The sequence below is a fragment of the Chenopodium quinoa genome, unplaced genomic scaffold (assembly GCF_001683475.1).
Source record: "Chenopodium quinoa cultivar QQ74 unplaced genomic scaffold, ASM168347v1, whole genome shotgun sequence".
Lineage (NCBI taxonomy): Eukaryota > Viridiplantae > Streptophyta > Magnoliopsida > Caryophyllales > Amaranthaceae > Chenopodium > Chenopodium quinoa.
Window position 1 is genome coordinate 2352328 of NW_018744718.1, and position 24858 is coordinate 2377185.

General features: G+C 37.4%; 3 protein-coding genes, 1 long non-coding RNA gene and 1 pseudogene across 4 annotated transcripts; 2 read left to right on the forward strand and 3 right to left on the reverse strand.

Annotated features, from left to right (window-relative positions):
- Positions 1 to 1088: 1088 nt before the first annotated feature.
- On the reverse strand, positions 1089 to 1767 carry LOC110703167. The gene is made up of 3 exons (XR_002507652.1): positions 1692 to 1767; positions 1425 to 1611; positions 1089 to 1315 (listed from the first exon to the last, which is right to left on the reverse strand). It is a non-coding gene; the product is annotated as an uncharacterized LOC110703167 (long non-coding RNA).
- Positions 1768 to 1859: 92 nt separating this feature from the next.
- On the reverse strand, positions 1860 to 3592 carry LOC110703109 (MADS-box protein FBP24-like). Its single transcript, XM_021880863.1, has 4 exons — positions 3405 to 3592; positions 2433 to 2502; positions 2143 to 2307; positions 1860 to 1922 (listed from the first exon to the last, which is right to left on the reverse strand). The coding sequence occupies exons 1-4, from the start codon at positions 3590 to 3592 to the stop codon at positions 1860 to 1862; spliced, it is 486 nt and encodes a 161-aa protein (XP_021736555.1).
- Positions 3593 to 6778: 3186 nt separating this feature from the next.
- LOC110703353 (F-box/LRR-repeat protein At4g14103-like) lies at positions 6779 to 9973 on the reverse strand. The gene is made up of 4 exons (XM_021881151.1): positions 9599 to 9973; positions 7624 to 8707; positions 7373 to 7525; positions 6779 to 7267 (listed from the first exon to the last, which is right to left on the reverse strand). Exons 2-4 carry the CDS (start codon positions 8674 to 8676, stop codon positions 6959 to 6961), a joined length of 1515 nt encoding a protein of 504 aa, XP_021736843.1. The 5' UTR covers positions 8677 to 8707; positions 9599 to 9973; the 3' UTR covers positions 6779 to 6958.
- A 2054-nt stretch (positions 9974 to 12027) lies between these two features.
- On the forward strand, positions 12028 to 15997 carry LOC110703110 (annotated as a pseudogene).
- A 1079-nt stretch (positions 15998 to 17076) lies between these two features.
- On the forward strand, positions 17077 to 17799 carry LOC110703111. Its single transcript, XM_021880864.1, has one exon. The coding sequence runs from the start codon at positions 17077 to 17079 to the stop codon at positions 17797 to 17799; it is 723 nt and encodes a 240-aa protein (XP_021736556.1).
- The last annotated feature ends 7059 nt before the right edge of the window (positions 17800 to 24858 follow it).

Sequence of the window (24858 nt, forward strand, 5' to 3'; positions counted from 1 at the left end):
GTGTGGTTCGGGTTCAAAATTATCTACGTGTAGCTTATAGTCTTGGTACTTTGGGAATGTCAAACATAATAACATAGTCCTTGGAATAAATAAAAAATGAGATTAGAGAGTAAAACAAATCTTAATTCACGAGTATAATACAAAGTATGATTTTGTATATACAGAACACTATTTATGCTCTTATAAAATCATAGTCCATAGCTTCTTAGCTAATTACAAGTAAATTCTAGGTATCTATAATTAGCACAAAGAAAAACATGGAAGTTAGAGAATTAAAACCAAAATATGAGGGAGACTTGGTAGTTGGTAATTTGGTATACTTAATAATTTCTAATTAAGGTTATATCAGTCTTCTAAGTAACATTCGACATGGTTAATCCATGAGCTATTCCTGTCACATTTTGCTATTTAAAACAATTAACTTGATTGATTTGCCACAAAGGTTAGCAAGCCTAAATAAATCACTAATTTAGAAGTCATTTATTACTATAATGATGGAAACTTAAAAGATATAAATTAGTCTTCAAATTGCCCCAAATTTTCATTTTCAAAGACGTGACATAATTTTATATTTTTATCTTTTTCAAAGGGTTACTTATGTCTCCTTTCTTCCATCGTTTTATTTTTATTTAAAAAGACTCTATTGTCATCTTTATATGTTGACTATTAATTTCGGACAGGTACGTACACGGTGTAATAGTGGAGATGAATTTACTTTTTTTTACTATGTAAAAGCAAACATAATTGAACAAATAAGTACAAGTAATAGCATCATAGGCATATTTTGCCTCCAAAAACCGTCTCCTTTGCTCCCATAGTTTCCTGTTTTAGTTTTGTAACTTTTGTTACTTTTGCATCTCTGCAAGTTATCTGAATACCGTTCTCTTGGTCTTTGTTATCTGCAAGATCAAGCCAACAGGGCTTGCTTACACTTATTTTCAGGTTCTGTTTCACACTGTTATCATCTAATCTCATCAAGATGTCTTTACAACAAGATGAATTATTTCCGATTAAGGGTCATGATGAAAGAGGGAGCAAGTATATCAAGAGATAAACTACACACACTCTTCATAAATCAAATGATAAAAGTTAAAACACAGTACACAACAATCAGAAAATCATACATCAGAGATAATTTCCTGAGACTAAAAACAGGTTTAATTTGTAAACTATGTAACAAGATTTATGTAGTAGCAAACATTTGTAAACCGTATTTAACTCTAAAACTGTTAAGCCACACTTGAAGCATATCCATCTTCATTCTGTCAGAACTGATACACCCACGCGCATAGCCTTGCTTTGGACACAACTCACTCTGCAAAATAACAGGACAAACAATGAGAATATATACTGTATAATGTATATCATAATCTATTGAAGAATATATGAATACTGAAAAACGAATATGAATATCGAAGAATTACCATAGTCTTGAAGGTTAGGATGAGTGGGTTGAAGGCGGTAAGGATAATACTGATGAGGCGATGAAGATGAAGTACCAAGCTGGAGTACGGTACTGCTACTTGGCTGGTCTTCTCCATAGATAAACGGCATCTGCCCCATTAGTTGCTGCTGCTGCTGCTGCTCTTGAAGTTGTCCACCTCCCATCAACTATGAGAATGAGATCAAATTAATTTCTTTATAAAGATAAACGCGGTCTAGAAGAGTAAGTTTTATTGTGACTTGCTTACCCAATGATACATGTTTCCATTGTCAGTCTGCAACAATTATTCCTGCAGTACAATCAATTATAACCCAATATGAATAATAAAATTATGTAATTAGCTTAAAGAAATTATGGTTAAGAGAATTAGAATTAGTCCTAGCATAAATGGATATAGAATTTAGTACAAACACAATCATTTATTAATTTGAATAACCTTTCTGCGAAGATTTTCCATTTGCTGTTGCATGAGCTGGTTCTGGAAGACCAGAAATTAAACATTATTTCAGAAATTTTTTGACATGATTATAAACACATTTTTTTACTAAACAAAATTCTAAATAAAATCTCAAGACTTATAGTCCATTTCTTCCAGTACATGAAGAAAAAAAAAGAGAGAAAATATTAAACAGCAGTGAATTTTCTTGAGGTTCATCCAAAAAACCAATTAAGTCAGAAAAAAAAGACAGATTAATCACCTTTCGAACTCGAACAACATTCAAGGAAGACTCAAGCTTTTGTTCATGTTTATGCAAGTCCTCAAGGGGTAGAGGACCCAAATCCTCACCCAAGTAGTTCCTTATGCTTTGCTCGGCGTTGTGAATGGCTTCCCTTAACGCTTGCAGCTCCGAAAATAGTTCTGCCTGTACAAGGTATAATCCAACATTTATTCTTTATATTAGACTTATTAAAATTCATGCTAGTCATGATCATATTGGATTAAAAACAAGGGATTAATTAATTTTTCGTGTTTGTAATTAATAATTACCCGATTATCCTGTACTGGGAGCTGAATGCCTTGAACATTCAAATACCTCTGTATGGTTTGCTCTAGACTGCTGTCATGCAAACATACATAACACCTTTATAAGCTCGATCGATCACTCTAGGTCGCCGGCCATACAGTCAAAATTAAGAGTACCTTAGCTCGTACAAAAAACACTCATACCGTGACACTAAGGCCATGTAGTCAATATCAAGTTATACACAACTGATTAATAAAAACTCGTTCAAGGGTCTACAAATCGAGTAACTTAAGAGTCGATATCAAAAGCACAAATAGGTCAAGAAAGCATTGAGGAAGTTGAGCTATTATTCAACAATTTAATTGAATGTGTTTATGTTACATTGTTACATAATTATATAACATCAAGGTCCTAGCAAAATTAACAAATAAAATGAATTTATATAAATTGTATTAATTGATTAGTAGAGTAATAATATACTTATCGCCCCATCAAAATTAATATTTGGAAATTGATCGAATTATAACTTAGGTACATCACATGGATTAATCATTTTTTTTTTTTTTTGAAACAACATGGATTAATCATTTTAGTCAGGATTATCCAAGTTTTTTATGCTATGATTAACAAAACAGCATATATATTAGAAGAAAAAAAAATAGGGTAAGAAAAATTAGATTAATTCTAATAACATAATTTTTTTTTTTTCAAAAAAAGACATCATGAAATTGGTCAAAGATCTCCAGAGATCTGCAGTTAAATTAAAATAAAACTGAGTAAAAGTAATCATTTCAAAACCACATGAAAAAACATCAGAAAAGTAATTGATGAGAGGAAAACCCTAGCTAGCTTAGCTACATACTTATATAAGATGCACAAGAAAATCATGTAAAATTTTATTAAAAACAATTGATGAAGTTAAAATTAAATAACTTTGATTTCAATTAAATCTAATTAAATAAGAATAATAATCCACATTATTAATTGACATTGACCTGTTGGAAGATTCAGGAAAAGTATGAAGTTTTCCAGTTCCAGAAAAGATGATTAGACCAATTTGAGCATCACAAAGAATGGCAAGCTCTTTGGTCTTCTTCATTAGCCCTTGTCGTCGCTTCGAGTAGGTCACCTGCCTATTAGTCCTGTTCTCTATCCTCTTCATCTCTATCTTTCCCCTTCCCATGGTGTATGTGTTGCTCAATTTTCTTCCTCCCAAAAAAAAAAAAAAAAAAAGTTATAAATGTATTGTATCATTATGTATGTTAATAATTCAAGAAATAAACTTAGCTAGGTTTGTTTCCAATTTATTTGAGGGAAATATAATGTTACTAAGTACATAAAATGCTGAGTAAATATGTCAAAAATAACCACAAAAAAATAACTCACATATTACAAGGTTTAAGACAAAGCCCATGTTAAGTAAATTTGTCAAAAATAACCATCATCCTCCAAAAAAATTTACAAGCATAAACCACCACATTTAATACCATACTATTATGATCATAAACTGGAAATATAAAGAAACAAATGGTTTAGTTAGCTAATTAGGCCGCGTCTTGTAGTTAATTAAACCGCGCCTTAGGTGTGATTGATGAAGGGTATCAAAAACAGGAATATAAGGGGAAAGAGATCAAATTCTAGGAAAAAAAATAAGGAAAAAGGCACAAAAAAGAAACAATAATAATTAAAAAGCCCTTTAATTCATTAACACCATTTGAAGAGATGATCAAGGTAGCAGAAAAGTCTTAGAAGCTTACTCTTTTTTTCCTGAATTTACACAAATCAGCCCTAATTTGGATTTCTTGATTTCTCTTTCTTACTTCTTAAACTCACTTCTACTCCTCAAGCAAGAAATCATAACTATATGTAATAAGAAAAAGGGTTTATTTTTATTTAATTTTTTGATATAAAAAAGGGTTTTTTAATAACAATAATTGTATGTGTTATATATAGTTCATATTGTCTATTTTAAGTTAACCAACTTTTAAGTTTCTGAAATATAGTCTTTCTATTATAGGGAAAAGTAGGGTTGAGTTCAATAAACCTAAGTTAAATTTACACCTTTATTTTTGCTTTCACTTTGTGTGAGAAACTGAGAATCAACATCCAACCAACCCACTCTTCCCTGACTAATTATGTTTAATTTGTGTGATGAAGACTTATAAGTGGAATCATAATCAGACGAGATTGTTCATATATACTATCCTCTTTATAATAAACGCGTAATTTTTGGGTTTACTACTTTATGCTCTGCGTAACTAATAGTCTTATACCTTAGTGCGTTATGACCTGTATTACAACAAGTCATACTAATTACACTATTTCTATTTATGCAACAATTCAGTGTATTAACTTATTGCATTGTAATTTTGGGTTCAAAATTATATACTTGTTGCGTATAGTCTTGTACCATAAAAATGTGATCGAGAAAGTTCATTCAAAATACAAGACAGTGATTATTGATTAGAATGAATTTTTGTTGAACAATAATGTAACACTACAAAAACATGGAAAGAAACCTCTTAAAATTGGCCTAAGAAGTCTCTTAGAGAAATCACCTTTTGTAGGGGGTTTGTTTGCTTAACTTGAGAAACCCCTTTTCTGATAAAGGGGTTTCTTAAACCCAATTCTGAAATCTTTTTACTGATTCTTTTGGCCATTTTTGTAGTAGTGCAATGAGATAAACGAGGTTAAAGAGTACAATCAATTAACTCATAGCTACATAGCTAGTTAAAAGCTAAGTAATTTTAGGTAGCAATAATTAGCATATAGAAATATATAACATATTAACATGCATGTTATATAGAGAACTAAAATCCAAATATGAGGATGACTTGGTATATACACAATAAAAACTTATTGGGCTATATAAAACTTACTACCTCCGTTACATATTATTTGCAACGATTAGACATTTTTCTTCTCTACTTTATGTCAAATCGTTGCAAATAATATGTAACGGAGGTAGTATTAAAAGTTTGTACATTATTATTTTTTATTTATTTATTATTATTATTATTTTTTTGTAAAGATTTGTACCATGAATTATAATTGATAATTTTGGTTGATAATACACTTATATTTAGTTGATCGACGAAGGATATCAGTTTACATCTTTCTTATTTTCATCTCCAAATTCCAAGCACAAGACAATAACATGTGATTGTGGTGGGGATTTGCTTATAGTCTTCCACAAAACAAATATCATCCAAACCTCTTCACTAACTAATTACAATCTAATCGACTTAATCCTTTATATAGTTTTTTTTTGGTGTTTAGAGAGCCACAAAGGCGGGGGTGAGAATCGATCCCACGATCTCCTGGAATCGGGAGGGAAGCTCTAGCCACTTGAGCTATCCATCACTCTCTAATCCTTTATATAGTTTAGGTCTTAATTTAGAGTCAATCAATTTTATTTGATCACTTTTATTATAATCGAGTGATTTTTTTTTTCAAAAGAGCGATAGTTATATTGCCTAATTAGTTATACGTTATGACTTATGAGTATATGTTTCATTTTTATCTTTAATTAAAACAAGAATTAATCAAAACACGCAAAAGACATTACGTAGTATTACTATATCTTGAGAGGGTGGAAAATTAGGTGAAACACAAGTCAATATCATAAACATGAAAAGCTAGTGGTAACATAATAGTAACATGCATGGTAAAAAATGATTGGAAAATTCAGAAGAGTTAGTGGAGAATAAAGAGGTAAAAAACATGGGACTTTCTAAATTTAGTAATTACAAAAATAAAGGGTGGTCCTTCCAACTAGAGGAAGCTGGCATACATATTTCAACATAATTTGCATTCTTTTTGTAGTATGTTTGTTTATCTCTTTTGTCCCTCCAAAACAGTTTTTTCACATGCACCTATTCCTAATCTTCTTTTCAAATTTTCATGGGATAATACTATGGTTAATTACTAAATCGAGTAGCAACAACAATAAGACATGGAAACCTAAATCTCTCAGTAATAGGCAGGAGTCGGCTACATAAACCATTATTTTATCACGAAATTCTTTTAAAATACTCAAATCAAATACGAACTTAATTTTTACTTAGTCATGTCGTCAATAAGTTCCTAGCGGCCGGTCAGTCCACGTATCATCGGGTTACATGCTAGTATGCTACCAACCTCCATATTAGTTTGTCTTGAAGTTTGTCCTGTCAAGTTTTTCATGGCTCGTGCCATGCCCAGCTTGGTGAGGTTGTCTAGGTTGTTTAGTATTTGTGTGGTTTATTAGGCCAGTTTGTCATACAGCCAACCTACCAACAAAGTAGAAAAATTTCCTACAGCGCAGCTTATCTCAGTAAATAAGTATTTGAATGTGAGTAAAATTATAAATATGATTAATTTACTCCATAACTAATCAAAATATTGTTTACATATATATAGATAAACCAGGGCAAATAAATAGAAGATAAACATTTCTCAGGACAGTGCAAATTCCTCGATCATTACTTGAATCCAGCAGGAGACAGAGGCCGCTGGAAACTTCTGCAATTTGCACTCAAGCTCAGGCGCTTGAGCAATTCTTCCAAATCTACACTACTTGAATTGAACAGGTGACAGAGGCACGCGGTAAGTTTTGCAATGTGCTCTGAACTGTCATCATTTGATCTACATTTGCACTGGGATCCGGGTATAAGACCAAATTCTCCAGAACTAATGCATTTGTCAGGAAAAACTGGATCAAATCTATTTCCCTGTCATATCCCAAGAAATTTTTAATCACAATTTTTTTAAGATGATATCTGCAACATGTAGGAACATCTACCAGAGCTGTTCTACAAAACTGTTGTTCTGAAGCAAGTTCCTCCTCGTCATATAACTCAGGATATACAGTTAATCCCTGCAAATTAGATGATAATAAAAGTAAATTTGTTAAATCATTCCTGAATTCAATCCATGTATGTGAAAATATATCAAGTTAGAACAAAGCGACATGTACACTAACCTCAGGGAATACAAGTGTTTCCAAGACAGGCGAACGATTAAGAAATCCCAACAATATACTATCCCAAAAGCTACCTTCATTGAAACCCAGTTCTAAACACTTCAAATAACAAAACACGGGCAGTTGATCCTTTAACTCTTTATGGTTTAATTCCTAAAATCAACAGATAACAAGCAGTCAAGTCAGTTAATCAATTAAAATCAAATTGATGACAGAATGGAGGCAAGATCAGAAATTGAGACAAATTAAACCTCTAAGAATGTATCGTTCACAGTCAAATGCTGAACATTAGACAATGGCCTCAAAAGGCTGAGTTTTACTTGGCCAGAAACCTCAAATGTAATCTCCAAGGAGTCATTTTCAATAACAAGGTCTGCTTTGACAAGGCGATCCATGTTTATGATGTTGTAATGTGATGCTAAATCACCACCGTAGTAAAGATACTCCAAATTAGGAGTAAGAATAAGCACCAAGTCACTGCTGTGATGCTCCTCAAATTTGTTCAACACTTCCAGAGATAGTCTCCGAAGAGAAGGCGAAGAGATACTTATATAACAGGCATGTTTCCAAGTTGCAAGCAAAGTGAGATCCTCAAGTATAGGGCAGCTTGAAACAAGCCTTGTCACAAGGCCATCGTCGGGAATCATAGCAGCATGTAAGGAGAGTAGTTTCAGGCTAGGAAGACGGAAGGATGTATAGGTTGAAGCTTGATCAAGACCAAGGTTAGTATCAAGCTTCAAAATCTCCAATGTCTCACACTTGAAAACTTCTGGTGGCAGCTGAATAACCCCTTCTTCCCTCACATGAATACGGAGGTTGAGCTCCTTGAGTCCAGAAAAGGTTAAAGGAAAAGAAATCCACGCATTAATATGCGTGGATTTCAAGTCTGGACAAAAGCCGTTGCAACACCTATATTCTCTATGCTTGTGATTATCCCTGGACCTCTCAAGAAAGGGCGCACCCACTCCGAGACTAAAGCTTGTAAGATAGCGAGAGTGGTATGATTGGAGAACGGAGTCTACAAAGGCGACAAAAGTGGGGAAACGTTCGATTGCATAGGGTGTCACCGAACAATGACTTATAGGCGAATCATCAAAGTTGAGGTGAGTAAGCGAATGGAATATATTGGTAATCATCCTCTTAGACGAGGCGCAAGCAGCAGCAGCATCCTTAGTAGGAAGTGAAGAAATTATATAAATTAACAATTCATCAGATAGGCAAGTAAGTCTATCAAGGTTTCTATTATCAACGTCCTCTTGCAAGGTAGTAGTGGTGCTGGTACAACGTTTCAACCTCATATCCATATCATGTCAGATTGGGTTCGCCTCGTTTAACCTCAATAACAACAACAACAACAACAAATTAGACAACAATAACAGCAAAAGTAAAACAACAAAAAATTCAACATCTTGTGCAATAGCAACCAGAACTATCATACTGTGATTGAGATTGGAGATCAAAGATTAGCAACATTAAACCAAAATTCTGAAATTAAATTTAGAATTTCTACCCTTTTTCTCGAGATACCTTAATCAAGTATAAGATTTAAATCAAACTCAACCACATTATCAATTCCTTATAAAAACTCACAAGATCAAGGTAAAAAAAAAACATAATCAAAACAATCCAGACCAACATTAGCACAAATTAACAACCAAGGGAAAAAATACATAATTTTAGGGATATTTGATTCAATAATCGAATTAGGGTCATAATTTTGGTTATGATGTTTCATAATCTAAAATTTAGAACCCTAAACTTAAAGCAGTGATAATAAAATTAGATTGTGAAATTGATATGATGATAATAACAACAAACAAGTTACCTTAGAAGCTGGGGATACAAAAATTAGATTCAACGGAGAACGTCAACTGAAATAACTCTGAGAGGTAGGATAAGCATGACCAGCTAGTTATAATTAAATTAGATTAGCACAAATTCAACAACCAAGAGGAGAGAGAACAGAACAAGGCCAAAGACTTTAACTTTCCTAAACTCAAACCAAAATTTGATACAAGTTATTATCCTTTAAAAAAAAAAAAAAAATAATTTAAATTGAATTTAGCAACCAAATTTGATTCGAAAAATCACATAATTATAGGGATATGTCATATGTGATTCAATCATCAAATTAGGCTCATAATTTTGTTTTCATAATCTTAGTATTTAGAACCAATAATTGAGACTTTGAAATTGATATGATGATTACTAAAAGAAACAATTTACCTCGGAAACTGCTTCAATGGGGGATACAATGCCTCGATGGAAAACGTCAAGTGCGATGTTAAGTGCACTTCAATGGAGAACTCACAGAGAAAGGAGGCACTAGGACTAGGCAGGGCTATGCTCATCGCCATTTTTTTTTTTTTTAAACTTATGAGGGTATAAAAGTCTTTTCAGTCATTTATTATGGGTATAGTGGTCATTTCCTTTTGTCTTATTAGGACGTTTTGCCACATTTGAAATTCACCTACTATTCCGTAGAGCAGGCGATCAACATTGCCCTGACCTACTAGCCCGGCCCGAAAATAAGGCGGGTTTGGGCAAGCATAACAAACGCCTTTTTAGTTAAAAAGGCCGAACTTTGCCTGAAAAAGCCCGCAAAGCCCGTTTTGGCCCGACAAGGCCCCCACTTTTTTGCGGGTTTGGGCACAAGAAATTGTGTTAAGGCCCGGCCCGATTTTTTATCACCTCTACTACTCCGTATTACAGTTGGCATAACGGCACCTAATAGTAGAGATGGCAATATTTAGTGCATATCCACTAACCTGTTCCACCCGCTATACATAAATGGACGAAAACCCGAATTAAATGAATGAGAAGCGGGTGACGGATCGGATCGGATATGGATGATACTTTTTTACCCGCTAACAATCCACCAACCCATTTAACATATTTTAGATTTTTTAATCTAAGAATTTTAATGATAAAATATGAAATGTGCAAGAAAATTACCTATTTTTTGTTGCAAATTAATTTTTCAAACATTATATTGTTATTGTTTCAATTTTTATTAATAAAATAAAAAAAATTATTGTACAAATAACCGAAAATTAGAGTTTATGTACTTAAAAAAAATGTAAATTCTAGAGTCTCGCTCTAGAGAATAGGGTTTCCTTTCTTGCGGAGGGCGGAGTAAGTGCTCTTGTGCGTTCAAGTTTTCTCCCCTGTGGCGGGGTGTTTGCCGGCGATCGATGGCGGAGGAGTTAGCGGAGAAGTGGTAGAATCTTATAATAACGTCCGAGGAGGATGATATCGCAGAACTGAGCGAGTCCAACCCGGATGATCAAGAGAATAAAATTGCTCTTTCGATTGTTGCGAAATTACTAACGGTGAGATCTTATAACTTTGATGCTATGCAAAGGACTTTGAAACGGATTTGGGCATTGAAACATGATGTAGTTTTCCGTAAAATTGAAAATAACCTCTTTATCATACAATTCATTCATTGGCGTGATAAGGAGAAAGTGTTAGATGGAGCTCCTTGGAACTTTGATAATCAATTGCTGTTGTTAGGAGAGATTCATGGGGATGAACAACCGGATTCTATTGAATTGAAATTTTACCCTTTTTGGATTAGACTATATAATCTCCCTCTGGACAGCAGGTCGGACACTGATATTAAAACCATTGCTGATAAAATAGGAGCAGTTCTGGAGGTTGAAAGGGACGAATTGGGGTGGGATAAATCCCGGCGTGTTCGTGTTCTAGTGGATACCTCGAAACCTTTGCGTAGGATCCAGAAAATTAGAAATAAGAGAGGTGCTGTGACTGTTGTTCAAATAAAGTATGAACGCTTATCTAAATTCTGTTTTGGATGTGGCATTCTAGGCCATACAGAGAAGGATTGTCCGAGTGTGGCAGAGGAAGAGGAGCAAGATGATAAACAATGGGGCTTGTGGTTGCGTGCCTCCCCCCGCAAAGGGAGAGCTAAGCTACAAGAGGAAGTTGGGAGGCTTCGTTCTGCAACTCAGAAAACTGACTTTTACTCATAAACCGAGGGAGTTGAAAGCAGAGGGTAGTTGGAAGGTAAGACAGGAAGATGAGGGTAGGAATAAGGGGAAGGAAAAAATTGGAACTTCTATTGTGAATGCCTCTCTGATAGAGATTGAGAAGCCTCTAAATGAAGAGGAATGGAGAGGTGAGGGATTAGAGAAGCAGGTGGCGCAAGATGGAGTTGGTGGGATGGGTGAAAGAAGCTCAGGGGAGGTTTCTTTAATAAAGGGAAGTGTTGAGAGGGGAAATGAAGAGGGTAAGAAGGTGTGGTCAGAAGTTGAGAGTGGAATGCTACCTGCTATGAAGTTTGTAGTAGGTGAGGGGGGCAAAGGGGGAAAGTTGTCTGTAAGGAAGAATAAAAAAGGGGGGAAGGGGTCAGTAAGTGAGGAAGTGAGTAGGATGGATTATGAAGGGGGGGTTTCGCTTGGGAAACGTAATAGAGAAGGGGACTGTGATATGGTGGAGGCAGAAATTATTCCGAAGAAACATATGGTTGATATGAGTTCAAATGGATTGCGGGGGGCGGAGGTAGCAGATGAGCTACCCCGCCGAGCTCAATGAGTGTACTAAGCATTAACTGTAGGGGTTTAGGCAATACTCCTGCAGTTAATAATCTTCGGAATTTAATCCGAAGGGAGGCCCCGTCTATCATTTTCTTAATGGAGACGAAACTTAGTAGTGGTGAGATGGTAAAAATTAAAGCAAAATTAATAAATTATGAGGGGTTGGCAGTTGATAGTTGTGGTCGTTCTGGAGGGGTGGCTATGTTTTGGCTGAAAGGTTTACAGGTGGAATTGAGATCGATGTCAATACATCACATTAATGTGTTGGTTCGACAAGGGGTAGGCTCGGTGGAGTGGCGGTTGACTGGCTTCTATGGGTGGCTGGAGGTTCAAAATAGGCATCTCTCGTGGAAATTGTTAAAGGATCTTTATGGGGGAGGTCATGATCGGTGGGTGGACTTTAATGAGATTTTGCTGGAGTCGGAGAAGAAAAGAGGGAGAGATAGAGCATTATGGAAGATGGAGAATTTTAGGGAGGTGGTAGATGCTTGTGCTTTGCAGGAGGTCCCATTCTCGGGCTATAATTTTACTTATGACAACGGGCAGAGTGCAGATGATAATATCCAATGTAGGTTGGATAGAGCTCTTGCGGTGCATAGGTGGTTTGAGGCGTTTCCGAGGGCTAAGCTTGTCCACTTGGAGCGTGAATGGTCGGACCATTCACCAATCAAGTTGCTATTGTGTGAAGATGAGAACCCCGCTACTAAAAAAGCAAAATTGTTTCGATTTGAACAGGTTTGGTCCGAGAATCCTAAATGTGAAGAAGTGGTGGAACAAGCGTGGGTGAGTGGGGGAACTCTTATCGAAGGCAAGCTGAAATATTGTGCTGAACTGTTAACATCTTGGAGTGATAAGGAATATGGCCAGGTCTTCAATGAGATCAGGAAAAAGCGCAAGAGATTAGCGGCTCTAAATAAGGGGGGAAGGTCGAATGTGCAGGTGGTAGAACGCAAGAAAGTGGTGAAGGAAATTTCTGAGCTTTTGCACTTGGAGGAAATTTATTGGCGTCGGCGATCTAGAGCTCTCTGGCTCACCTGTGGGGACCGCAATTCTAATTTTTTCCATAGAAAGGCATCTCAGCGTAGAGCCAAGAATCACATTGGGAGTTTGGTGAATGAAGAAGGGGTACGTGTGCATGATGAGGAGGGGGTTCGACATGTTGCTGTTGATTACTTCCGGAATCTATTTACTACTTCGAACCCGACTTCTTTTGATGAGGCGCTGACGGGTATTGAACCAAGGGTGACTGCAGACATGAATGAGGTTTTGACCACAACATACACGGAGGAGGAGATATACACAACTTTGAAACAAATGCACCCTCTTAAGGCTCCTGATCCGGATGGTATGTGTCCTTTATTTTTTCAGACTTATTGGCATATTGTGGGTCCTACTGTTTCTACTCTGATTTTGGGGATTCTTAATGGTGAAACTATTCCAGAGGCCATTAATAATACTTTCATTGTTTTGATTCCGAAATTAAAAGAGCCGGACAAAATGTCAGAGTTTAGACCGATTAGTCTGTGTAATGTGGTGTATAAACTGATTACTAAAGTCCTTGCAATTCGTCTAAAGACTTTTTTAGCTGAGATTACTTCTATCAATCAGAGTGCGTTTACTCCGGGAGGTTGATTACAGATAATATTCTGGTTGCTCTGGAGGTTTTTCACCACATGAAATGTTCAAATAGTGAGAAGGGTTCGATGGCTTTAAAATTGGACATGGCCAAGGCGTATGACAGAGTTGAGTGGGATTTTTTGAGAGCAGTTATGGTCAAGTTTGGCTTTGCTGAGCCTTGGATTAACCGGGTAATGCATTGTGTTTCGTCGGTCTCGTTTTCTGTTCTTATAAATGGGGCACCTTCAGGGGAGTTTATTCCTACTCGGGGTATTCGGCAAGGTGATCCTCTATCCCCGTATTTATTTATTTTATGTGCTGAGGCTTTGTCTGGTTTGTTGAATAAAGCAGTAGAACATGGTGGTTTACATGGCATACGAGTGGCGCCGTTAGCTCCGCCTATCTCTCATTTGCTATTTGCTGATGATAGTATTATTTTTTCGAAGGAGAGTGGGGAGGAAGTGGATACTATTAGAGATATTTTGAATATTTATGAGTCGGCTTCAGGGCAAATGATGAATTTTGATAAGACTACTGTGAGTTTTAGCAAGGGGGTGGCGGAGGAGAGACGGGGGGTTCTTGCGGGCCGACTAGGTGTTAAGGTGGTAGATATTCATGATAAATATTTAGGGCTACCGACGGTTATTGGTAGGTCTAAGAGGGTGATAACGAAGGGTGTTAGGGAGAAGTTATGCAAGAGATTTCAGGGTTGGAAGGGGGGATTTCTTTCTAAGGCGGGCAGGGAAGTCTTGATTAAGGCCGTGGCCCAATCTATCCCTACCTACGCGATGAGTGTGTTTAAATTTCCCTCCTCCTTTTGTGATGAATTGCGATCTTTGGTGGCGAATTTTTGGTGGGGACAAAAGCAAGGTGAGCGTAAAATCCATTGGTTGGCTTGGAAAAAGCTTTGTGAGCCAAAAGCTGCGGGGGGGTCTTGGGCTCCGTGTCTTTAAATTGTTTAATGCGGCTCTCTTGGCGAAACAAGCTTGGAGACTCATGCAATTTCTGGAGAGTCTTGTGGCTCGTGTTCTTAAGGCTAGATATTTTGTGAACGGAGGATATTTAGATGCGGAACTTGGGAACAATCCAAGCTATTCTTGGCGCGGCATTTGGGGTGTTAAATGAGTTATTAACCGTGGAGTTAGATGGAGGGTGGGTGATGGGCTGAATATCTCTGTTTGGAATAGCCCTTGGATTCCGGGTACTCAAACAAGAAAGGTTATTTCACCTAGGGGTAGTGCTCCGGAAGATTTAAGGGTTTGTGATTTGATTCACCTCCCTATAGCTAGGTGGAATGTAAGCCGTATTAATGAACTCTTTCTCCCTTTTGGGGGAGAGCGAATTTTAAGCATTCCTATTAGCTTTCGCCTCCCGGAAGATTCGTGGTGCTGGGATCTTGAGAAGAATGGTGAATACTTAGTTCGGTCAGCATACCGAGCTATTTTTGGGGATTCTGAGGATAGTTCGCTGTCATTGTCTTCACATACCTCTAATGTGTGGAAAGAGGTATGGCATGCTGCCACTCTTCCCCGAATTAAACTGTTCTTTTGGCGTGCTTGTTGTGGTGCGCTTCCTACAGCTAAGGGACTGCATAGAAGAGTGCAGAGTATTTCACCTACATGTTCTTTGTGTGGAGTCGAGGATGAATCGGAGCTACATTGCTTAAGGGATTGTGTGCTTGCCCATTTAATCTGATGCTAGTGGACTTGAAATGGAGCTGCAGGGACCTTATAATTCATTTGGGGATATGGCTTTGTCCTGTTTAAATCGCTTACCAAGTAAAGATCATGGCAGATTTATGACCATTTTTTGGTCTATTTGGAATGCACGAAACAAATGGCTATTCGAAAGGGAGCAATGTGACCCGTGTAGTGTAATTAAATATATTGATAAGCTGATGTGCGAGCTGCAGGGGGAAGAAAATGCTCCAGTGATGGGTGGGAGAAGTGCTAGACAACGCGGGCAGCCACCTAATGGAGAATGCGTGAAGCTGAACGTTGATGCTGGTGTTCTTGAGGGTATGGGATCTTCTGTTGGGGTTGTTGTGAGAAATAGTGATGGGGTGGCGTTGTTGGCAGGGTCGTGGGGTTTAGAGGAGAGGTGGCAGCCTGAAATTGTTGAAGCTATGGCCATGTTACTTGGTCTAAGAACAGCAGCAGAGTATGGGTTTCGTGAATTAATTGTGGAAAGTGATAGCCTTGGTCTTACCAATGCAATGAAGTCACAGGAAAGGGGAAGTAGCTCTCTTCATAACATTTTTGATGATATTTATCATGTTTTTAGGTCTTTTGTTAGTGTGTCCTTTTCGTTTTCGCGTAGAGAAGGTAATAAGGTCGCCCATGAATTAGCTCATATGAGTCTGTGGCATGTAGGAAGGCGTATTTGGGAGTCGGAGTTTCCTGATTTCATTGTATCCCTTTTGAATTCTGATATTGCTATGAATGAATGATATGCTCTCTTTGGAGCCTTGTTTCAAAAAAAAAAATTAGAGTTTATGTGAGTTTTTTTCCACTTTAATACTCATCCATTAGTCATCCGCTCCACCCGTTTCAGATCATCCGCGGATGATGTACGGATGAATATGAATGATTGGTGAAGCGGATGACGGATGGATGTGGATGGAGTGATTAGAGTAATGGATGGTTGCGGGTGAAACTCCACCCGATCCAAATCCGATCCATTGCCATCTCTACCTAACAGCAAGTAGTCCGTTTATTCCCCAACAACCCACATCAATGCAATAAAAAATAATAAATGAAAAAAGGTGTTTTTTTCCAAGCTTGCCCCGTAAGCCGTAGTTATTGAGTTAAGATATGCCTATACTTTTTAAAAATTACAAGATGCGTCCTGCAAGGTACTTATTCAAACGTATTCTCTCACGTTAACTCAATGTCAATAGTTGTGTTGAATATTAATTACCCAAATTTGAAGAGAAATTTCACGCCCAAATTTCAACCTTATCAAATGCCATATATCTAATCAGATGAAGATATACTTTACCGCAGTCAAGTAAATCTCCAAGTATTCCCGGGCTGGCAACAAAGATGACAACTCCTAGTTCTCTCAGCTGTAATACTCACATATGTCCCGTGTTTTTTTTGAAAAGGAAATAAAATCAAACTATCATAAAGTAAGTTTTAAAAAATCAAATTCTTAACAAAAGTTGTGACATATATAGTGCTATGTCCTACTTTACCATTAATAAAACAAGGGTTTTTGAAAAGATTTAATGTATCCTTCCACAATATATGTTGATACTGTTAGATAATATGTTTATATTATCTTGTGAATATTCTGTAAAATATATCTTTGTGTAATTTAGGTTATCTCATAATTAGGTTGTAAATCCTATATATATTCAATTAATGAGAAAGCCTCCACCAAGGAGAATTACACTATTCTACATGTTATCAGATTCCTTTTAGGGTTTTTCGTTGTTTTCTCTCTTTCAAACCCTAATCGATCCTTAGGACCCTCACCGTGCCCTAACCGTGCACCACCATCACCGTGCCCTCTCCTTCTTCCTCCATGGCCATAGGTGATACCCCTCCTTCCCCTCCTCCTCCTCCTCCTCCTCCTTCTCCCTCAAACACATTCCATCCAGCCTTCACCGTTCACATCAAAAACCTCATGAGCGTTACTCTCGACCAAGAAGAAGCCCAATATGCTACATGGGCAGAGCTTTTTCAATGTCAAACGTGTGCTTACAACCTTCAAAACCACATTGACTCTAAGGTTTCTCGACCGGCGGGAATTGATGATGAAACTTGGAAGAGACTTGATGCAATTGTAAAAAATTGGATCTATGGAACCATTTCTAAGGACCTAGTCCAAACTATAATTAAGCCGGGTGCCACCGCTCTAGAACTATGGACCCGTCTCGAGGAGATTTTTCATGATAACAAGCATACTTGGGCTGTTTACCTAGAGGAACAATTCGCTAACGCGAAACTCGAGCACTATGCAAACATGAGTGATCATTGTAAGCACATCAAGCTTCTTGCGGATCAATTAGCTAATGTTGATTGCCCGGTCTCCGATCGAAAGATGGTTATGCAATTGATTGCTGGACTCACCGAGGGAGAATACGACACCGTGGCTGCCATAGTGTCACAATCCGAACCAACACCGAGCTTCAACAAGGCAAGGTCCATGTTCTTATTGGAGGAAACTAGAAAGAACAAGCAAAAAGACCAAGGTCAAGCTTTTGTGGCCCAAATCTCGCAAGCCCAACCGTCAACCACCACCTAGCCCGCGGCGGCCGACCAGCAACGCGGCGGCGGTAGGGGTGGCAAAGGTCGTGGACGCGGCAACTCCAAGCAAGGGAAAGCAAAGGGTCGTGGGCGAGGCACCAACAGCAATTCGCAACAACAAAGCCACGGACAGCCTACTGGGCCTACTCAAGCGGCCCAACAGCAAGTTCCTCACTGGGGCAGCCCAGTTGGCCACAACAGCAGCAGCAAGGGCAGTGGGCTTCACCACCCTGCCCTTACCCAACTGGTCAGGCCCAGTTTCGTGGCAATCAACAACAATCCGTGTTGGGGCCCAAATCTCAACAATTTCAAGCCTATTATGCCGGTCCCGCTCAAACCGATTATGGTCAACTTATGTCACCTACTGATTTGGGGCAAGCCTACAGTTCGATGAGTCTCCAACCTCCCGACAACGGATGGTACATGGACACGGGTGCGACTTCTCACATGACTCGTGACTCGGGTAATCTTTAATTTGAGCACTGCTCAATTTATTTTAGTTGGTGATGGCAAACGTATTCCAATTCATGGCTATGGCATTACCACTACTCCCTCACCTAATCCACCTTTTTCCCTCAAAAATGTCTTACATGTTCCTAATATTATCAAGAATTTAATTTCTGTTAGGAAATTTGCATGTGATAATTCTGTGTCTGTTGAGTTTGACCCTCTCGGTTTTTCTGTGAAGGACCTTCATTCGGGGACAACTCTAGCGAGGTGCAATAGTGTAGGGGACCTCTATCTTTTTTCCAACTCTTCCGCATCAAATGGCATTAGTCAACTCTCTCTAGCAACTATTTCTCCTTCCACTTTGCATCATAGACTTGGACACCCCCGCGAACCAGTTTTTGATTTTCTTAGGAAAAACAATTTCATTCGTTGTAATAAGAGAAATAATTCTCAATTTTGATATTCTTGTCCTTTGGGTAAACATGTACGACTTCCTTTTAAGTCCTCTACTTCCGTTACTTTTTCACCATTTGACATTATTCATATGGATTTATGGACATCTCCTATTCCTAGCAAATTGGGTCACAAATACTATTTAGTTTTGCTTGATGATTTCTCACATTTTATTTGGGTGTTTCCGTTGAAATATAAATCGCAAATCTATAATATTCTTGTCAATTTTCGAGCATATATTAAAACCCAATTCGAAAAGGACATTAAAACTTTTCAAAGTGACAATGGCCGTGAATTTGATAATTCTCCTTTTCGTACTTTTTGTGCTAATAATGGCATGATCTTTCGCTTCTCTTGTCCAAACACTTCTTCCCAAAATGGCAAAGCCGAAAGAATTATACGCACAATTAACAATATGTCTCGAACCATTCTCTTTCATGTCTCCCTTCCACCTTCTTTTTGGGTTTATTCGGTGAATATGTTAGCATATATCCTTAACATTCTTCCCTCCACAACCATACAAAATAAAACACCAACCGAAATCTTATTTCGTCGAGTGCCCACATACGATCATCTTCGTATTTTTGGTTGTCTTTGCTACCCAAACCTTAGTGCCACCGCTCCTAATAAGCTTGCACCTAGGTCCACACCATGTGTTTTCTTGGGATTTCCTTCTAATCATCGGGGTTATTTATGCTATGATTTATCATTAAGCAAAATAATTATTTCTCGTCATGTAACATTTGTTGAAGATCAATTCCCCTTCTCAAACCTTCAGCAATTTAAAGAAAATGATTATGAGTTTTTTTATTCATGTGACAGTAACAATTTGCTCATGCAAACTCACTGCCAAACTTTACAACACAAAAATCCCACAAATCCCACTAATACACTTGGCCCACAACAAAATCCCACAAAACCCACTAATTCCCCAAATCCCACGGACTTACAGTCCACTCCGCATGCGGGCCGCGGAATTCCCTCTTCAAGCGCAAGCCACCTGCGGACCCCCCTGCCTAGCCCACAAATATCACCTCCTAGCCCACCTCACTCTCCTATTTCACCTTCAATTCGATTCGGTTCACTACCGAGCCCAACCCCAGTCAACTCTCCTCACTCTCGGCCTATCTCTCGCCCTTCCCACACTATGACCACACGTGCTAAAGACGGGATTTTTAAGCCGAACCCCAAATATCAAGCTCATATTACGGTTCCTTCTATTTCCCCACTTCCTAAAAACCAGAAATTAGCCATGCTTGACCATAATTGGAATGCCGCCATGAATGAGGAATGTAATGCTCTTACAAAACAGCATACTTGGGACCTTGTTCCAAGACCGGAAGGGGTCAATATTATTCGTTGTATGTGGTTATTTAAACACAAATACAGGGAAAATGGTGATTTGGAGAGACACAAAGCAAGACTTGTTGTGAATGGCAAGTCTCAACAGGTTGGTGTGGATTGTGATGAGACATTTAGTCCTGTGGTGAAACCGGCGATTATTCGTGCTGTTTTGAGTATTGCTTTGGGTAGGGACTGGCCTATTCATCAATTAGATGTCAAAAATGCGTTTCTTCATGGTGACTTAAAAGAGACCGTTTATATGCATCAACCACCGGGATTTGTAAATCCCAAGGCTCCCACACATGTTTGCCGGCTTAACAAATCTCTCTATGGTCTCAAACAGGCTCCTCGGGCTTGGTACCAAAGATTTTCTAACTATCTTTTGCAGATTGGTTTTGTTTGCAGCAAAAGTGATATTATTGCTCTTCTTAAGTCCGAATTCTCCATGACTGATCTGGGGAAGTTGAGTTATTTTTTGGGGGTTTCTGTAACCAGAACAAAGGACTCCATGATCCTTTGTCATAGTAAGTATGCTGAGGAAATTATTCACAGGGCAAAAATGGACAGTTGCAAGCCGGTTGTCACTCCAGTCGACACTAAGTCGAAACTTAGTGCTCATGATGGTGAGCTCATGACGGATCCCTCTCTTTACAGGAGCCTTGCAGGTGCTCTACAGTACCTTACTTTTACCAGACTTGACATTGCTTATGTTGTCCAGCAGATCTGTCTGTTTATGCATGCTCCCAAGGAACCTCATTTTAACGCTCTTAAGCGTATTATCAGATATATTTAAGGCACTTATGATCATGGTCTACATTTGTACCGTTCTGCTCCTACGAGACTTACTTCGTACACAGATGCCGATTGGGCAGGATGCCCGGACACTCGACGCTCCACTTCAGGGTATTGTGTTTATTTAGGTGACAATCTGGTCGATCTATTGGTCAACAAAACGACAAGCTACATTGTCCAAATCAAGTGCTGAAGCAGAATATAGTGGTGTCGCTAATGTTGTTTCTGAATTATGTTGGCTCCGGAACCTACTTCTTGAGTTACATTGCCCTATTCGACGGACATCCTTGGTCTATTGTGATAATATCTCTGCCGTTTACTTATCTTCTAATCCGATACAACACCAACGTACCAAACACATTGAGATGGACATTCATTTTGTACGCGATAAAGTCGCTCTTGGTGAGATCAAGGTCTTACATGTTCCGTCTTCATATCAGTATGCGGATATTTTTACAAAGGGGTTACCTCGCCAACTATTCCTAGATTTCAGAGACAGTCTCAGCATTCGACCTTCTCCCGCTTCGACTACGGGGATGTGTTAGATAATATGTTTATATTATCTTGTGAATATTCTGTAAAATATATCTTTGTGTAATTTAGGTTATCTCATAATTAGGTTGTAAATCCTATATATATTCAATTAATGAGAAAGCCTCCACCAAGGAGAATTACACTATTCTACAGATACCATAAAGTAAGTTTTAAAAAATCAAATTCTTAACAAAAATTGTGACATATATAGTGCTATGAACTACTTTACCATTAATAAAACAAGGATATTTTTTATTTAATTGTGTATGAAAAACTTGTCAAGAAAGATTTTGTATTTAATTGTGTATGAAAAACTTGTATTTAATTGTGTATGAAAAACTTGTCAAGAAAGATTTTAAAAAATACTTTAAATTAGTTAATTATTGGGAAAAAAAAAATAACTATATAAGAGAGAATGAATAATAGTGTAAAAAAGAAATCTATTTACGGGTTAAATACAAAAAAAAAAATAGTATGCAAAAAAGAAATCTATTTACAGGGTAAATACATATTGTTAAAATATATTTATTTAATTAACAAGAAGAAAATGATATAAATTTGTTGGTAAAATACTATATGGTCTTGTATGGACCCGGTCTACAATAAATTATTGTAGACCCAAAATTTGACATTTTCAAATAAGATAATCACATTGTAGATGATATAATCACTTTTTAGACGATATAATTATCTTTTTGTGAGTCATATTTTGAATTATATAATCTCATATTAAACCATTTAATGAAAATATATAATTATCTTTAGGATTATAAAATTTAAAAATCATCTTTTGAATGATGTAATTTACTATTTGATACTTTTTACAATGATAAATTCACTTTTTGAGTGATATATTTACATAACAGTTTAAGGATCATATAATCACTTTTGTAGTAATATAATCACATTTCGTATGATATAATCACATTCGTATGGTACAATAGAAGGTTGGGTCTACAATAAGTTATTGTAGATCAGGTCTATTCTAGTCTTTATACATAATTATGTATTCAAAATATTTATTTTACTAATAATAGACTCTTCATAATAAGGGTTTGTTCACATTTACTGAACTGAGCTGAATTGAACTGAACTGAACTGAATTGAAATTAAGTAAATATGAACAAGCCCTAAATTATAGAATAATTATTAAAAGTTACCTAACCTAATTATAATCAAAATTTGTGTGTTTTTTGTTGTGTTATTTTTTTAAATTTCCTTTAATATGAGAAAAGTGATAAAAAATAATGATTAATCTATCAATACCAATAATTACACGTGCCAAAAATGTGCAATATAATACATATGTAGTTTCATGTAATTTGTTAATTTATAAATACTTATAATTTAATTTATTTAATTTGAACTCACCTATATAAAAATGTCAAATTCGCCCACTTGTGACGGAGCAGTAAGAAGAGCTTCCATTTCAAAGTCTTCTTGGGTTGATTTCCCACGCAAATTCGACAGAATCTCCATCCTTACCGCGCAATTGCTGCAAGAATTTAGCACATTCGATATCAAGAGTTTGAACCTTTATGTATAACGAACGTTTGTGGTTTTCAACGGAGAAGGCGTCGATAAAAACCCGATGTACATTGACAACAATATTAGCCTTAAAGTTGTTAACACCTTGAAGTTCTTCTTCCGTAAGCACCGGCGAGAAGAAGTCATTCATTTCTCTATCTCGGAAGTTGAGTCGCACTCGCCATTGCTTCCCATGCATCAGACAAGTTATAGGTTGCGGTGGCTGCAGTGGTTGCGGCGGTTCCGGTGGTTCCATTTCTTGAAAGTAACGGTCTTTAATTTTTGAATTTTTTTTCAAAAATTTTGATTTTTTTTTTTTTGAGGGGACGAAGATTTGAACTTGAAAAATTAAAACTGTGAGTATATAACTACTATAGAACCTGGGCACGGGCCGGGTTGGCCCGCGTGCCGCCCGGCACGGCCCGCCGTTCGGCGCAGCCCGACACGGCCCGAAGTCAAGCACGGCACGGCACGAAGTTCAACTTCCGTGCCACGGGCCGTGCCACGGACACGGTTGAGAATTCCCAGGCACGGCCCAGCACGAGCACGGGCATGGCCCGCCGTGCTGGCCCGCAGGCACGGCTCGTAGGCACGGCCCGCGGGCCAACGGCTATAAAACGGCTATAAAACGGCTAGTTTTTTGCCAAAAATTCTATAAATACTCACCTCCATTTCATTCCCAAATCACAAAATCACAATCTCTTCTTCTTATCTCTTATATTCTCTAAATCTCTAATAATCCTTATTTTCTTAAATTCTCTAATTATTCTCTTAAATTCTCTAATTATTTTCCTAATATCGGAAAAAATTAAAAAGTTCGTAATCGTAATTAGTGGAGCGTTGAAGCACGGTTGTAAGATCTAAACTAATCTTAAATTTATTATTGTTTTATTGTTATTATTAGAATAATCTTGTTTAATTATTATTGTTGTTAATTGTTATTGTTGTTGTTATAATTGTTGTTATTAATTATTATTATTGTTACAATTGTTGTTATTATTTATTTTTGTTGTTATTGTTATTGTTATAGTTGTTGTTATTAATTAATATTATTGATATTTTTATTGTTAAAATTGTTGTTATTAATTATTATTATTATAGTTAACCACTTTTTATTAAAAAATTAATTGTTAATTATGGCATCGAACAACCCATCATCTAGGTCTAGGGGGAAAGGCCGACTTATCCGTAGTAGTAGTTCTAGGGAACCACCAAATACAACGAGCCCCCAAATTACGAGTCAAACCAATGACCCCATTTACTTCCCCCCGGGCTATGAGCCATATAATACGTCGGGATTTCCAGCACCACCACTAAACCAATTTCCACTACCACCATACCAATTTCCACCTAATTATATCGGTAATCAACAAAACTATTGTTCTAGCCAAGGTAGCCAAGAAAGTACCCGAATTCCCTCCGGTTCTACCCCTTCTACTGCCACTCCCACTAGTCCCACTACTAACCATCACACACATCATGAATGGTTAACCGAAACTGAGATGCTACTTTTGAAAAACCGAAGGAGTGAGGTATGGCGTTATTTTGTCCTAAGTAAAGATGGTGAACAATGGGCAAAATGTAAAACATGTAATAGTGTATTCACGGCAGTTACCAAAAACGGGACGGGACACTTATCTAGACACGTGAAAGCTTGTGCAAAACCAGCTAGTAATCCAACCCAGCCCAAAATTTCCCAATTCCATCCATACAGCTTTACATACAACTATGAGAGGGATAGGGATGAACTAGGAAAAATGATAGTACACGCCGAACAACCTTTTCTTTTCTCGGAAAGTGACGCATTCAACACCTACATTAACAAAGCACTACAACCCCAACATAAAAGAATCTCTAGGAAAACCGTTCGTTCCGCCGCAATGAAAAATTTCCTAGAGTACAAAGTCCGGTTACAAGCCGAATTGAGTAACCTTAACTGTAGAGTATCTTTAACAGC